The 16,474-nt window shown below is 43.6% G+C and overlaps 1 protein-coding gene across 1 annotated transcript in view; it reads right to left on the bottom strand.

Moving 5' to 3' along the window:
* The window catches only part of LOC311491190 (cadherin-2-like), a gene marked incomplete at its 5' end in the record, with an annotated part of 63,964 nt that extends 53,219 nt beyond the window's left edge, over positions 1-10,745 (bottom strand). The window contains 2 exons of the mRNA XM_084549047.1: positions 9,920-10,061; positions 10,674-10,745. Coding sequence (XP_084405173.1) covers positions 9,920-10,061; positions 10,674-10,745 — 214 coding nt within the window. The remainder of the gene's footprint in view (positions 1-9,919; positions 10,062-10,673) is intronic.
* Between the last annotated feature and the right edge of the window lie 5,729 nt (positions 10,746-16,474).

Here is a 16,474-nt window from a genome sequence, read left to right as displayed (position 1 = left end):
TGTAAAAGGCCCCACTCAGTACATTTGGGTATCTGGGTCAGTTTATTTTTTTCTAGTGAAATTTGAGGGTTTAATACTGCAATCAAGAAGAGTTATTTTAAACATCCTGCCTCAACAATCAAGTCGATCTCAGAACAGAAAATAAAATAATGGAAATAATGATGACATATATTGTTTAGCAAATTTTAAATATACAAACAGTGTCCGTGTCAACTAGTTTACCAAACCGCCATTACAAATTACATTACCCTGTCAGATCAGAGTAAAGATGTTTCTTCCCGTATGTGGGTATCTAATACACCAACAGGTCCCTAATTGTCACTGATGTGAGCATTGTGTGTATGTGTGTGATTGTGGTGACAACATGTTTTTAGAGTTTATGGCTGGGCAATAACTGGAATAATAGCCGCAGATCTCTAATAGACCGTGACAGACTATACTGATTACATTACCCCACGACACAGAAACACACTCGCACACCCACACACGTACACACACGCACACACACACACACGCACACACACACACACACACACACACACACACACACACACTCTCACACAGTAAGACGTGTGTGGTTTGCAAGGGCACTCACAATGTACTACACACACACCCGGGTAAAAATGGTATTATGAGTCCGGAGGCCAGCGGGCTCAGACAGACAGAGCCGCTGTCAGTCACCACATGGAGACAGACCTGCGTGAACCTAAACGCATCTAGACGTCAGTAAGCACTGATGGAGGTTGCCTCCTGTTCCCCTCTCAGCCTCTGACACGCTGCGTCACATCCACTGAAACACCCAACTCCTTTTATTTTTAATTGAGAAGCCACACTAGTCAGGTCATCAAGTACTGAGCACCTAAAGACATATTTGACTGTGGGAAAGTATGATGGTGGACATTTTAATATTCTTTGACATTTTATTGACGGAAAAATTAATTAACTTGTCAGATGGATGAAGAGATAATGAAAAAAATAAAAATCTGTGGATATGGCCTAATATAGACAGATGCCTGACATTGCATCTGTCCTGAGCTGGTCCCAAGGATAAGGATCAGGACTAGGGAGTCACAAGGTCCTGATTTGATCTATTTTCACAAAACTACAAAGACTTTTACGTCTAGTTGGTACTTGTGGCACAAAGGCTTTGCTTTTTCACAGCTCCTCTTATTTTGGATCTCCCTTACATGTGGACTAATCTCGCGTGTTCACGGTCTTGTGAGATTTATCGTGCGAAACCAGTCTTCCAAAACAGTTGTGACTCATCAGAGAATGGACATGGTCAACACCTTTTTTTTTTTGGTTGTTCCTAAACTGTTTTTGTGTGTGTGTGTCTGTGTCAGGCTGCATCCTGCAGGGGATGGCTGCTGCCAGCAAGGAGTCACAAGATGGTCAATGTTATTTACTTCTCCTGTCAGTGCTTTTAATGTTGTGGCTGATCGGTGTATAACAGGCAGGATGAGTGAAATGATGACCATGAGGACAATGAGAAAATGTTTCATCTGTAATATCTGAATCTGCCATAGATCTTTATTTAGCAGCTAACAAAAAGCCTCTTTTGACAGTGATAACTGCTGCTTGGCATCACCTGAAATTTCCACTGTTGAGATGCGATGTAGCAGAACTGTAAACAGCAGAGGGCTGTGATGGGGGAGTGTTGGCAGAGTCAGCGAAGCAGTGTGTTTTCTCAGTGCCAGTGTGTTTTACACGGAAGGGTAGGCTTGATAGGGAAAACGCGTTCTTTTTCTCTCGAAGGGATGATACATATATTGCAAAATGGAGCAGTTATCAGCCATACAGACACAACGCAACCTTTAACACTGGACTAAGCAACAAGAAAAGCTGAGGCTGATGGAAATGTCACTACTTCTGCAGGTATTTGATTTGAAAGTCACAGAAGTCTTTTATCCTCTGGAGACCATCGATGTCAGACATTTACTATATGTGTCTTGTATATATTCAGTCAGAAACCACACCAATCAGTTCATCAGTCGTCACCACTGTTCCGGAGTTCTCCTATAATTCCATTAGTATCAGGTTAAGTAGTGGATGTAAATCTTTTGTGCAAACAGAAAGCATCAAATAGATGAACAACGTTTTCCCCTTTCACTAGCTCTGAAGTACCCACACAGCCCGAGCTCTACCACTCATAAATACACACAGCTGTGCTCTCACAGTCACTCACGCACACACACATTCATTAGTCAGATGTGAGGTCAGGCGTGCAGCCATCATTCATTTAACAGAAAATGGCTGCAAGACAGACACAAAGACATAGAGGAAGATGGAAAGAGGCAGAGAAAGAAAAATGGCAGGACAGGATTTAGTTGAACTTGGTGAACACCCGTGACAGTGCACATACACGCACACATACACAGATCAGCCACAACATTATGACCACTGACAGGAGAAGTAAATAACATTGACCATCTTGTGACTGAATACAATGTTCTGACAATGTTCTGATGACACCAGATCACATCACAACATCAATGACTCAAAAAACATGAAGAACAGCACAAGGTGTTGACCTGGTCTCCAAATTCACCAGATCCCAAACTGATCAAGTGTCTGTGGGATGATCCACAGAGACAACCCCCCGCAACCCATAGGACCCAAAGGCTCCCACCAGACACCACAGGACACCCTCAGAAGGCCCATGTGAATTCTGTCACGAGTCAGAACTGTTTTGACAGCAAAAGGGGGACCAGCACAATATTAGAAAAGTGGTCATAATGTTATGCCTGATCACCGTATACTGTATGTATGTATGGCTATTTTTGCGGTGACATTTACTGAAAAAAAATACATTCCACATTTCCTCCTGAAATTAACCATAACCATCACAACTAAATGCCTAACCGCGACTCTTATCATGAACTTAACATTGACCCTAAAACCAAGCCTCCTACAGCACTTTATAGAAAACTGAGGACCAGGCAAAGTGTCCAGTGGTCTAAACCGCAAACTGGTCTTCTCATAGATAGTTGTACACACACACACACATGCACACACACTCTCACATATACAGTGTGAGTGCACTCAGGACATTCCAGCTATATCTGTAGAGTCAAGAGTGGAACTGCCTGGGTTTTGTCAGTTTAACTTACAAAGGTTATTATAAGAACCAGACCCGGAATCTCCTCCTCCTCCTCCTCCTCCTCCTCCTCCTCCTCCTCCTCCTCAATACACACACATTCACACACACACAGTGCATAAACATAAACCATGTTTCAGGGAAAGTGGGCCTCCTTCTGTCTTCACTGTCTGCTTTGCTTAGTGGTCCAGAAGTGTCTCTAGCAGATGTCTGAGCATTGTAGTCATGATGAACACTGGCAGGCAGAGTGAAAACAATAATCTGCTGTTACCAACATCAGCAGAGAAAAGACATCTTCAGAAAGCAAAGAGTTCATTAGTGTTTAGAGAAATTCTGCTAATGCAGGCTTTTAACAAGCGGCGTATGACACATGTGGATTTGCCTCATGGGGAAAAAAGTTAAAGAGCAGCTATGGCCTCAGACATGTCATCTACACTGTGGTTGGATGATTTATTGCTGGCCGCCTGCAACACCTCAAATTCCATTGCACTTACTGTATCATGACCAACAATAACAAACATTAAAGCTTAATTAAAAGCTGCATTCATCATGTTTTTTGTTGTTAACTGTCCAGCTTGGTAACCAATTAAACAGCAATGACTCAGAGGGCTTGGGGTCATTGTGTCTAGTTTTAGTCTACGTTGGAAGAAAGAAAGTCATTCAGTTCAGTAAAATGCATGTTTTGCGTTGAGACAGTGGATGATAAAACCCAAAACACACTAGATGGGAAGTGGTCTGAATTAGCTCATCTGACCAGACTGGTAGACGCTTGAACTGAATGTAAAACAACTGGGCTGATTTGCAGTTTGCATCATGTGTTTATTTGATCCTAACAATCATTATGCCAACTGTACATAAGTGAGCTATTGTTTTTTTGTTTTTGTTTTTTTGTGTGTGTGTGTGTGTGTGTGTCGTGGTGTGTGTGCTTGCGGTCTTTTTAGTAAATTGCCATCTTAAACTTTGGACACGTCACACTCACATGCAAACACGTGATGTTGCCGCTTTGAGCCCTGATTGTAGGTCAGTTTTATCGATGGTGATGATGATGGGAGAGTACAGATTGGTTTTAGCCAGTGAGAACATGAATGAAACCCTGATTGGCTGTGACAGAAGCTGCCCTCCTCCCTCCCCGCTGACCAATGTTAGTGAAATAAACGGCCACTGCTCCTGATTGTTGCTGACAGAAGCTTCCCACCTTCTTGTCAGCAGCCCCCTTTACTGCGTTTACTGCAGTTTAACTGACTCTCGAGTGGATTCACAGCGATAACAATGGTCAGTTAGAATTGCAACAAACAATACAGTATGAATTATATATCTCCTGAAAGGAAGAATTGCTGCATCTTTTAAGTCTCACCATGAGTAAGTGGCACTTTGGTTCAAAATCTCCAGTAGGTGTTAAGCCTTTAAAATGTGTGGCGGTGGCACATTTGCACAAGCACACTTTGGGTTACCGTACTTCCGTTAAGGTTCGCGGATAAATTCCAGCTGTGTCTGAAAGCTGAGACGTCGCACTTTATAGTCATTACAGTAATTTCACTTGCGCTGCTTCCAGAAAGTTATTCCACTCTTATAACATGCTGTAAATCGTAAATAACTTTGGCATTGAAAGGTATTTCAAGGTATTCTTGAAAAATGTGTGTACTTATGAAGGCTTAGGTAATAAAGGGTTAAATTGAGAATGGTGACCGCAAAGGACATAGTATAAGATTCACATAATTTTCATATTCATCTAACCCTTCAGTGACACTTCATGCCCAATAGTTATTTGTCATCCTGGAAGAAATCAATGCCATCAGGATGGAAATGTTTCATCGTTGTATAAAGTGATCACTCAGAACATCTTAGTATTGATTTGTAATGGCTCTTCCCACTAAAGGGACAAGTTATTTCAAACCTTTGCCGCAGAGCCACCATATCCCCTCCCTATGCAGGTCAAGCATTCAGGCCCGTATCATTCTCTAGGTATACCCCCACAATGTCAAGAACACCCCCCCCCCCATATATATATAGGATGACTCATCAGGTAGTCAGGTCATATATATTTTTTCCACATTTCTGTAGACCAGTGTCTATGATTTTTCACAACTGAACTCTCAGATATGCTTCCATCTTTGTAATGAGAGGTTTTTGGACTGCAAACCTACTCTAATATTCCTCCCTGTGTAATTGTGCTTGTCAATCACCTGAGAAAGAGATGCTCTTGTGTTGTTTTTTTTTTAGTACATATCCAACTAATGTGCAAGCATCAGTCATCAAATGTGTGACCCTAGCCTCAGACCCCTATTAGACACCGTTCCCATTCATCTGTGCAGTTGTCACTTTATTCGCTGTTTCTATTAAATCACTAGCCAGCTGTGCCCCAACAATAAACCCTATTTCAAAGTCACTCCATCAACTGGCTCTGCTCAGCTTTTTTTATGCATGCCACACAGCACAGTTTAATAGTTAACTGTGCTGTCCAGGGCACCTGCGTTGAAGCATGTGCAACGATTGTGTTTTTCTGTATTTAATTGTTTCTTCGCTCATTTACTGGACATGGGCATTGTGAGGGGGTCCTGTGGTGTCTGGCAACAGAATGTTGTTAGTGGGGGGCCTTTGGGTCCTATGGGTTGAGGGGAGGAGTCTCTGTGGATCATCCCACAGATACTTGATCAGTTTGGGATCTAGTGAGTTTGGAGGCCAGGTCAACACTTTGAGCTGTTCTTCATGTTTGTTGAGTTGTTCCTAAACCGTTTTTGTGTGTGTGTGTGTGTCAGGCTGCATCCTGCTGGGGATGGCTGCTGCCATCAAGGAGTGTCATTGCTATGGGATGGGGGTGCCTGGTCTGGTCTAGGTGAGTGCTACATGTCTAAGTAACATCCACATGAATGCCAGGTCCAAAAGTTTCCCAGCAGCACACTGTATTGTCATAAGATGGTCAATGTTATTTACTTGTCCTGTTAGTGGTCATAATGTTATGCCAGATATCATTCTATTTAGATCTGTCAAACAATAAAGCTTTATACCATTTCTGCTACGACTGGCATTGCTGTAATACCTTTACCAAAATTTACACATTTTGCACCACATTATACAAAGATGTCGACAAATGTGAGCAAAGAACATCCGACAAACAATGACAGGATCAGGAATCGAGTGAAAGGGGGGGAAAGAAAAAAAAAAGTGGGACTGATTCAGAGAGGGAGAGGAAAGAGAGAGCTCTCACTCTGAATCTCTGCCGCTCTTCCCGAATCCGGCTGAGAGGGGGAGACAGTGATTTATGAGGCGAGAGTAAAGTAGGGCAATCCCCTGCATGACAAGAGAAAAGAACGAAACGGGAAGAGAAAGGGAAAGAAATGGCGAAAAAAGAGGGGGATTCAGAGGGAGGATGTGGGGAGATGAATGTGCTCAGTGTCTGCTGGCTTGTGGGATGGGGGTTTCCACAGCTGTGCGTGGCAGTGCTGACCAGCAGCCGGCTGTACGAGGCTGTATCGCTGACTAACACTCACTGCCTTAATAGGAAGGATGGCTGGGAAAACGGGAAGGTCAGAGCAGTCAGCCCTGCTGCACTCCACAGGAAGTACAGGGCAGCCACTGACCTCAGCCTGACGCACACACACACAATATCAAGCACACACATACACACAGAGATACTGTACAGACATGCGAGCACAGCAAAAGCAAGTACTGCAGCTCAGATATACACATGCATGCAAACACGTACGCATACTGTATGTGAAGGAAGAAAGTGCACACACTGCAGAGATAAATGCTTGACACACACACACACACACGTATGCGAACACAGAAACACATACCTAAGATGACAAACAGGAAGAAGACCCGCACAAACACCTCCGCCATGGCTATAAAAGCAAACGAAACTGCTACATTTATTTATTCTCTCACACACACTCACACACACACACACACCCCCACACATGCACCACATTACTGTCCACTGACTCAAACACTGCCCTGGCAGCAGCTGAATCAACTTTCCACCCCATTACTTATTTTTGTTTCCTTTCCACAGAAACCTAACTCAAATAGACTTTTGTTTCCTGTAAATGCTGAATAATTACACTGAGAGTTGCTCAGTGTGACCACCGAAACCTCTTCACTTCAGCAGAAGGGGCTGGCTTTAATTTGAAACGACATCCTCTGACAGACGCCATTTACTTGGGGAAATATAACCACACCCCAGATTAAATTGTATCTTAACACAAGCAGGTATGGAAAATGTGGACTAAATAAAAAAATCTGAAACAGTCTGGGCTTCAATCAGAACATGTCTGTGTTGTAGTAGAGTATCAACAAAGAGTGGGGCTTCAACCGCTTGGTCTTATTTGCAATCATGCAAATACCCAAGCTGATTCCAAGGGATGGGCTCCTATCCAGGTTTTTTTTTTTTGATGGATTGTTACAGAGTGCAGCATATTGCATAATAAACAGACCAGACCTATTTCCAGTCCAACGGTTTATTAATATACATCGTTTTATTTTGGCTGAACTAAAAAGGCCTGAAGGCAGTATTTAAATCAGCAGGCTGTACCATAGGACCTTCACTTGAACTTCCTGTCGCCTGCTGTCTGTCTCTATCAGTCTGACCAAGGCTGCTGCTGATCCCTACCTCAAACCTCCTTTCCTTCACAACCATTCCCCCAGACGCCCAATCTGTCTGCCTCTTTATAATTATGCTTCTCGCCTCGATCTTCTCACTTATCATTCACTCTTCCTCTGCTCCAATTAAATAATTAACAGTTCCCCGAGCCATCAGACTGTAACCCAAAATACACCCTGCGCTCGCCCCTGAGTTACAGTATCTGCTCCAAACAGCTCAGTGAGTCTCTGACACACTGTACACCCCAAAATTATTCAAAGATACACCGATCAGCCACAACATTAAAACCACTGACAGGAGAAGTGAATAACATTGACCATCTTGTGACTATTCAATGTTCTGCTGGGAAGCTTTTGGACGTGGCATTCATGTGGATGTTACTTAGACATGTAGCACCCACCTAGACCAGACCAGGCACCCCCACTGATCTTTGGCTAACAATACTTGACCAGTCATTTGACGATAACCTGAGCTCTTTCCATTAAAATCAAGCAAAGCATGCACATGTCATCAACAGCTACACTGAGATGTATCTCAGTTACCCACAATGTCCTCACTCCGATGGTCTAAAGTAATACTGGTTCTCACAAGCACACATACACACACATGGGCCACAAGCATCACCACAAAACCACACAAGTAAACACACTCTCTTCTCGTTCCTTCAGCCACTCTGTCAGCTTTGGTCACTGTCGCCTTGTTACACTTCACAGAGCCCACACATGTCCACTGAAGCACACTAACACGTGATCACACCCTCAGACCCACATTCCAGCTCACACACACAGACAACATCTCAGGGCTGCAAAAGCGGTTACAAAAGCCCAATTTGCTGCTTGGTAGTGATCAGCTCTGACGCCATCCGTATCCACATGAATGCAGAAATCATCCACCCACCACACACGCAACTAATTGTTTTTTTTCCCGATTTGGGGACCCGCACCCAACGTCACTCTGCCATTATTTCTCTGTGGGGTTTCCATGATTAATCTGAAGCAGGCTCAGCAAAAGTTCTCGTTATCTGGTAAAATGAAAAGGGAAACAAGTATTTCCACAATAGCCTGAAACCATAGCTGATACTGTCAGTCTGAAACTAAGTGACTCAAACTAAAACTGGGAATTTTCATCAGCCATGAGTAGCAGACATTCACATTTTAGAAACGTTATCTTCATCACAGATGCTTGGTGTTATTTCACACACCCACAGACCATTAATTGATATTAATCAGAAAGTTTATACATTCCTTCAGAATAAAATCATTCAATCACAACAGAAAGTGATTTCATCCCAGCTGAGAGAAGTCTCTTTCTTCACTTTTTCCCATGTGTGGTGTAAGTGTCCACTGCTCTGTCCAACCACAGCCTTCCTCTTTCGACCTGAAGAGCATTTTTTACAGCCCAGGAATTCAAACTGCCTACCTCCCACTCTGAAGGCTTAAACACAACTTTCATCAGAGCAAAACGAAGCTAAAACATCTCTAAATGCTTTCGCTGTTTATTTGGAAACTGCCACAGTCAAACACATGCTAGTTTAGAGTCTGAATGCTTCCTATACAGAACAAATAAGTAGACGAAGCAGCCAGACAAGTTTTGTGTGTCAAGGTGTAAACTGACAATGTGCGGTATTGCCCTTTACAGTGGTGACGAAGTTCACCCAGCAACCCCCCACACTCCAATCTGTCACCATTCCCACAAATATCCACTACTCATTGATCAGCCTGCTGCTGATACCCCGAGGTCAGGTCAATACTGATCACTCCAACCCGTCTGACGCCCACAACACAGAGGAATATCACAGTGATTTATCCGACTTCATCAGGCAAACAGCACCAGGCCTCGTAACCCATGTTCGCCAGCTTATTTGGTAACAGAAATATCAAGCACACTAAACCAGAGATTCCTAAAAAGGAAGGAAAAGTATCCACTTCTGCTCTCACAAAAACGTTGCCTATGTTTTATCACAATACTGAAACTAGTAATCAGATCAGCCCAGACTGAAGCACATTCATCGCAACAGAAGGGCTACATCGGCTCAGAGTATCAGTCTAATCCACACTCAGTCTTCGCAAAGGTCAGTCCTCTTGAAGGTCCATTATGGTTCAAATATCAGCGGGACTCTTAAACAACCCCCACCCAACAGCAGGGGATTATTACTGAAGCTGTCCCCGCTCCAAGTCTCTCCCTGTGTGTGTGTGTGTGTGTGTGGAGTGTGCACTAACCGTTGAAGACAGCCTGTCCCTTTGCCAGCTCTTGGTCTGTTTCGATGATGTACTCTTCCTGTGCAAACCCCCTCGTGCATGGCAACGACCCTTGCTTGCCTGACGACGACGACCGCTGGGCCTCTCCACCCAGCACAACAACCTGCCGAGGGAGAGAAAAGAAAGATGAAAGGGGGTAAAATGAACCTCATTCAAAACACCATTTGGTTATTAAAAGTTTTATATTAAGAAGGGACTGACACCAAGGAGGTAAGTCTAAACATAAACACGGGGGGAAAAAAGTACAAAGAGAGAAGCAATTAGCACAGACCAATGATTTAATTTTTCCACAGTTTATTAAGAAGATTTGTTGTCCTGTCTCACAACAGCGAGGAAAATGTTGTGCATCAAAGGGAAAATGAAATCCAGTTCAGCACCAGTCCAAACCAGGAGACCATTATTAATCACCAGGAAGAGCCGCAGACAACTGGGTCAATTAATTTTGATGCTAATTAGCGTCTAGACGTTTGTCTCTCCTGTTGTTTGAGCGTCAGCCCGACACGAACCTCCCTCCACCTCCTGTCCCACATACACACTGACACAAACACACACACTGACGCGTATTCCCGCTCCTCTCACTCCACAGAGCGGCATAAAAGCATCTGTTGTAGGTTGTTAGTATGTGACGGGGGAGTTCTTCTGTGATTAAAGTAACGAAGCCAAGAGGAATGCTGTGATTTGCTTCCACTTAACCCAAAAAACTTTAAACCCTCACGTCCTCCTCGCTGCCCATCGTGGCATGTTCGGGAGGGGTGGGACAGAGGGATTTAGAGCGGCTGGCTTTCATCTTTTCCCCCCTGTTGGCTTAAGGATAGAGGAAGTAAACACACATAGCAAGACTGTGGCCTGATGATGTGTTTCTGCAGAACGCTACGCTACAATTCAGTGTTGACATTTAGCAGGCAAAAAGGAGAAGTGGTAATTTTTTATAACTTTGGGTTTTGGAATTTTGGTCTGTTGGTTAGTTCCCTAGACCAACCAATCAACTAATTTATACAGAAAGTACTCAGTACAGATAAAAACAAACTTTAGGAACAGCTCCGATTTGATGTTCAGAACTGAACTTTAACGGCATAATGTATTTTTAGATTTCAGTGAGTGAGCTTCAGACGTCACAGCATGTTCCGTGACATCCACAGCACAGAAATTACAGCCACAGCAGGTATGTGACAAGGCACACGCATATATATAGCGAGGACGTGAAAGAGACAGTTCTGCGCACCGACTTAGGTTTTAATGTTGCTTGATAATACTGTCATTTTGAGAATGAACATCAAGGGAAAATGAAAAACCTTAAGGTTTGTTCCCATAAACAGGCATGCAGGCTTGTAGGCTGTTATTCTGCATCAAAGTGAATCCTGGCTTCAGGGCCTTTCTAAAATAAAATGCTGAGACCCTGTTAAGTTGCGCTTGGAGCGGGGACCCCCACCATGGTGCCCGGCCTCTTTATCGGAGGCAGGACTCCCTAGCAGCGCGTGCTGTAGTAAGAGGGGAAAAAAAAAAAACTGCTTTACGTGCGCACAATGATCTGTTGACTCGAGCATCATGACGGGAACTCGCGCAAGGTTCCCATGATTTCACAGAGAACGAGATAATCAAAAGGACGCACGGAGAGGAAGAAATCAGGTCACGCCGAGAGAACCCTGAACAGTTTATTTATTTTATGCAGATCAGCAAAGATCAACTTAGGAGCTGGAAGAGTCCACCGACATCTGTACTCAAGCACCACTGGCACACACAGTGTACTGCTGCTAGAGCTAGAACTGATGATAGTTTATTTTACATGATTATTTTCATTATGACTCAAGCTATGGATTGTTCTATTATCTGCATACTTATTTGCTGGACAAAATGTCAGAAAACATAAAAATATACTAGCCACACATTCTGATTTTATTGGCTGCTGATTGACTAATCTGTGGAAAGTAAGAATTTTCCAGAACTTAGACTCTACCCTTAACAAATGCCTGGAAACAAATGGATTATTACCTTACTAATGATGAGTAGTTCCTTACCTTAGCTCCAGCAGTTAAAAAGTCAGTTAGTAGCAGCTGTTATGTCTCTGAAACCAGCTATTCTTTAATCAAACTAACGTTAAAATTAAAGTTTTTGTGCTCTTAACGCTTCAATGTATGAAAAACAAATTCTTTTATCAAAAAATAGCACAATGGTAGCGCAAAAAAAATAGTGTTACAGATGAATCCAGTATAAACAGACTCTTTAATCTATAAGTGTAACAGTATGACGCATTTTCCATTTAAAAGCATCAGGCTGCATGATGTCAGTGAGCCATGCGCTGACACCACCACCCAATACACTGTCTTCAAGAGCGTGGTCTTTAAACTGTACATACATACGTGCCCAAGTCGAAAAATACTTATTTGGCAAACAATTGTTTTATCTAGTACACGGAATTAAAATCATACACGGGAATGTGACGCAGGCAGAAAGAACACCTGGACATCTGCTCCGGCTCCTTCTTTACACCTCTTTTATTTGTTGATAATGTCTTGATGCTGTAGCTTCGCAGTTGTCCATAAAGGACTAGCATCCCAAGCTTTGATTGAAGCAATAGAAATGTGTACCAGTGTCATCAGAAAGCACAGGATTGACAAATATTTAGCATCAACCTCCACACCCCTGGAAAAAATAGGTCAACAGACAAAGGGGCATTATCAGAATGGAGGCTAGCTGATTTGACAATTTGTGACACCGCAGATAAAATCAGAGCCAAATCAGCTTCCTGCAAGGAGTTCTTTCAACTGTTGTATCTCGAGGCTACGGGGGGGAAATGGGGGTCATTATCTCCGCAAACGTACTCAGTGCTCTACCTAAACTGCTTTATCTACGAGCCCTTTAAACCAGCCCATTGTCATGTGTAACTGAATCATTAAGCATATCATCACACCTGACGTTCACACACACACACACACACACACACACACACACACACACACACACACACACACACACACACACACACACTCCACCATCCACCACCATCCACCAGCAGCCGTCAGGTACATGATCAAAGCTCAGACGAAACGATACAAATTGCAGCTGCGGTGCAACAAAAGCACACTGATCAGTTCTTTCGCTGACCCCGCTGTTTTGAGGGCAAGGCATTGGTGATGGGTTTATTTTAGGACCTGACCTTTGACCCTTTGGCACAGCATTGTCCGCTCTATCGATCTGCGCACGTCACGGGGGGCCGTCACCTTTTTCGCCTTCATTAAATCGTGATCAATCCGACCTTTAAGGCTCGCACGTGATCATTTGTTTGGAGATATGGGTGTAGCAGTTTGCCGATCGATCTTGATAAGTGCCACTTTTTTAAAGCCTGTGCATTAATAATTCTGCTTTTTTTAAAAAAAAAAAAAACATCCAGCCAGCGTAGCACTTTTTATTATATTAAATATATTCAAAACAGCCTATCAGTGTCATAATTTGTCCCTGACTTAACTCTAATCCTAAACTTGCAGTAAATGGATTTAAGAATGTATGGTCCTTTAAATGTGAACTCATCCCACAGCCTTGACTGAGGCCCCATGAATGTCCTGTTTTCACTCAGACATTTGACATGCCATGGACACTGTCTTTATCTCAGTTACACAATGTCCTACGCACAGGCACAAAGTGATAATACAAAAAAAAAAAACCATGAGAAAAAACTCATGGATGGAGAGTCTGCACTGAATTAAATGCAGCCTGCTCGTAGGCTGCCACTGAACCTGCCGGGGGCCAACACCAAGGATCAGACAAGGCTCTTAAACCTTGCTCTAGAATAAATGCACGGGTGTGAGAGGACAAAAAAAACTTAGACCTTTTAAAAAAAAAAAAAATGATGACCATTATTTTTTATGGTGATGCAGTCGGACTGAACGATTCTGCGACCCAACAAAAGTCAAGCGTGTTATTTTAGCTGAAAGCAACACGACTGGTGGAACAAGGAGCCGCAGAATCAGGCGACACACGGCACCCTGTCAAAGAGGACGGGTGGATATATGTTGAGGACCCTACTGACAGATCGTCTCTGCTTGTGGCGTTCTCCACCAGCAACTGAGCTGAAACCCGCAAGATTTTTTTTTTTTTTAGCAAGAAACCATCACGCACCGAGAGCGTTTCTCTTGTTTGCTTGATAGATTCGGGCTAGCAGCGTGTGCAGCGGGACCGGAGCAGGTCTGGGATCAGCGGCATCGTACTGCCTCGAGGCTACACCGTACGATCAAGCTGCTTTGGTCGATTTATTTTAGTGAGAGGAGCAGAAAGAAATGCGCCAAATAACTGGTATGGAGAGGATACCGAATCGGGTGCGATTGCATTGTCCTCCCTTCTCCGCAAAGCGCTCATCTCCTCCTCCTAACGGGCATCAATCTGTTCTGCTGCAGAAGCATCCTACCGCAGCTCACTCATAGTAAAATGAGAAATATTTACCTGCGCAGTCGCCACCAGCATCCAGACTCCAAGAAAATGCATTTTGTTGCGTTATATTTGCTCCTTCCGGGGCCAGCAGACGTCAGATTTTAAATTCCCGGTAAAGCCCGGCGGCATGAGGTAGCCTTCCTCTTTCCACCAGCCTTCCTCCGGTCTGTCTGCTCTGCCCGGCTCAGCGGCACTCCTGCCTGCCTGGGACTGGCTCAACGCCAGCCCCTCAACGCATGCGCCTCGGTGTCGCCCTCCAGCGGACACCAAGTGAACTTTAGTTTAAGAATCACCAGTTTGCTGAGCCCTGGCATCAAACAATTTGCTTTTGAGTTCTCATAAAGCAAACTATTTCAGCATTATCACAATACACCGGCATTTCACCATCAAAGTGGAAGAATAATTCATTTGCAGGTGCACTTCAATTCTTTGTAGAATTATACATCGATCAATACACATCGATAAGGCACAACATTAAAACCAAATGCTTAATATTGTGTAGGTCTCCCGTGTGCCTCCAACAGTTCTGACTCATCTAAGAATGAACATGTGCACCAGGAGCCTTTGGGTCATACGGATTAAGGGGAGCAGCCTCTGTGGATCGGGTTTTGTTGATTCTCAATCTTTTTGGGATCTGAAAAGTTTGTAGACAAGGTCTCCATGTTTAACTATTTATTTTGTTTTTTTTTGTTTTTTTTCCTAGCTGTTCCTCAGCAGTTTTTGTGCAAGCTGCATCGTCTTGCTCTATAAGGCTGCTGCCGTCAGGGTTGGTTGTTGCCATGGGGTGGACGTGCAACAACATTTAAGTGCGTCGTACACATCTTCATGAATGCTAGGATCAAAGCTTTCCCAGAAGAACAGTGCACTGTAATGAGACGATCAATGTTATTCACTTCACCTGTCAGTGGCTTTAAGGTTGTTGCTGATCAGTGTACGGAGCTCATCTACATCCAACTCCTCCAAGTGGGCTTAGCCACGTACCCTTATCTATCTCAGTTACATTAATAAAGTGCAAAGATGTTTTTTCACAAGGGGCACGGGTCACTGAATGTGACAGCAGTTTAAGATCACTTGATTCTTGATTTGTCTGATTTAAATAAACCTTCTGCGTTCTACACATGTCTGAATTTCATCCTAGTTGATGTGCTGCAATTATTTATCACTTCATTTAAAGTGAATATCGCACTGACGTGAAAATGACTCTCACAGAGGTGTAAACTTGGAGCTAACTTTCCACACTTTCCTCAAAAAGGCTTTTGTTATTTAACTTAATAAAAAACAGAAGTATGTGTGCCTCATACTTGAGATGAGCACATAAGCCTTGTTTTAGAATACAGATATTGCAGTGGTGATACATTTGATCTTGGAAGTCAGTTTTGCACCTTGAGGAATAAGAATGTGTTGTTGATGGAAAGCGGTGAACCCTAGAGAAAGTGTCGAAGCAATGCCATTTCTTTCTCATGCTGAACATTTACGATGTCGGGAAATAGATTACTCGCTTGCGAGTGTGACCTTGCCCTTGAACTGCCAGTGAGCATTTCTGCTGCGTTCATGAAGTACAAGTGTATTCATCTGACCTATTTGACAGTTGTACAACAGGAGAAAAGGAAGGACCCTGAAATTAAATTGTAGCAGTCAGACACAAAATCAAGCGAAGAATATCCGACACAAAAGGCTGAATGGGTGGGCCATGTATATCACTAGCACACGGTCTCTCGAGCGAGACATGTGCTGCTTTACAGATACTCCAGAGGCATCTCCAGTGTAGAGCTAAGTACGGGAACAAAGTGACGGACGTAGTTAACCAGGCTGTGGAAAAGCGTGCTGGTGGGGACAATCACATCACGACGGGCAGGACTACGCAGCATCCCAAGCATCCCCTCAACATACTGAGGCAGGGTAGTGAGGATGTGGTGGCAAGGGGCGTGGACTCAATAGGAGCAGAAAATAGACCAGAAGAACACCCCATATCAGATTCAGTGATATCTACCCCAGCCCAAGCAACCTCTTCTCCTTGGGCATGGCAGAAACACCCGCAGTGTGTGTGTGTATTGACTGTACCAGGGAAAAAGGTCCATAGGACATATTTTAAGC

The sequence above is a fragment of the Chelon labrosus genome (genome assembly GCF_963514085.1).
Source record: "Chelon labrosus genome assembly, chromosome: 7".
Classification (NCBI taxonomy): Eukaryota; Metazoa; Chordata; class Actinopteri; order Mugiliformes; family Mugilidae; genus Chelon; species Chelon labrosus.
The sequence above is the reverse complement of the archived record's forward strand: the minus strand, read 5'-3'. Positions and strand labels throughout refer to the sequence as shown.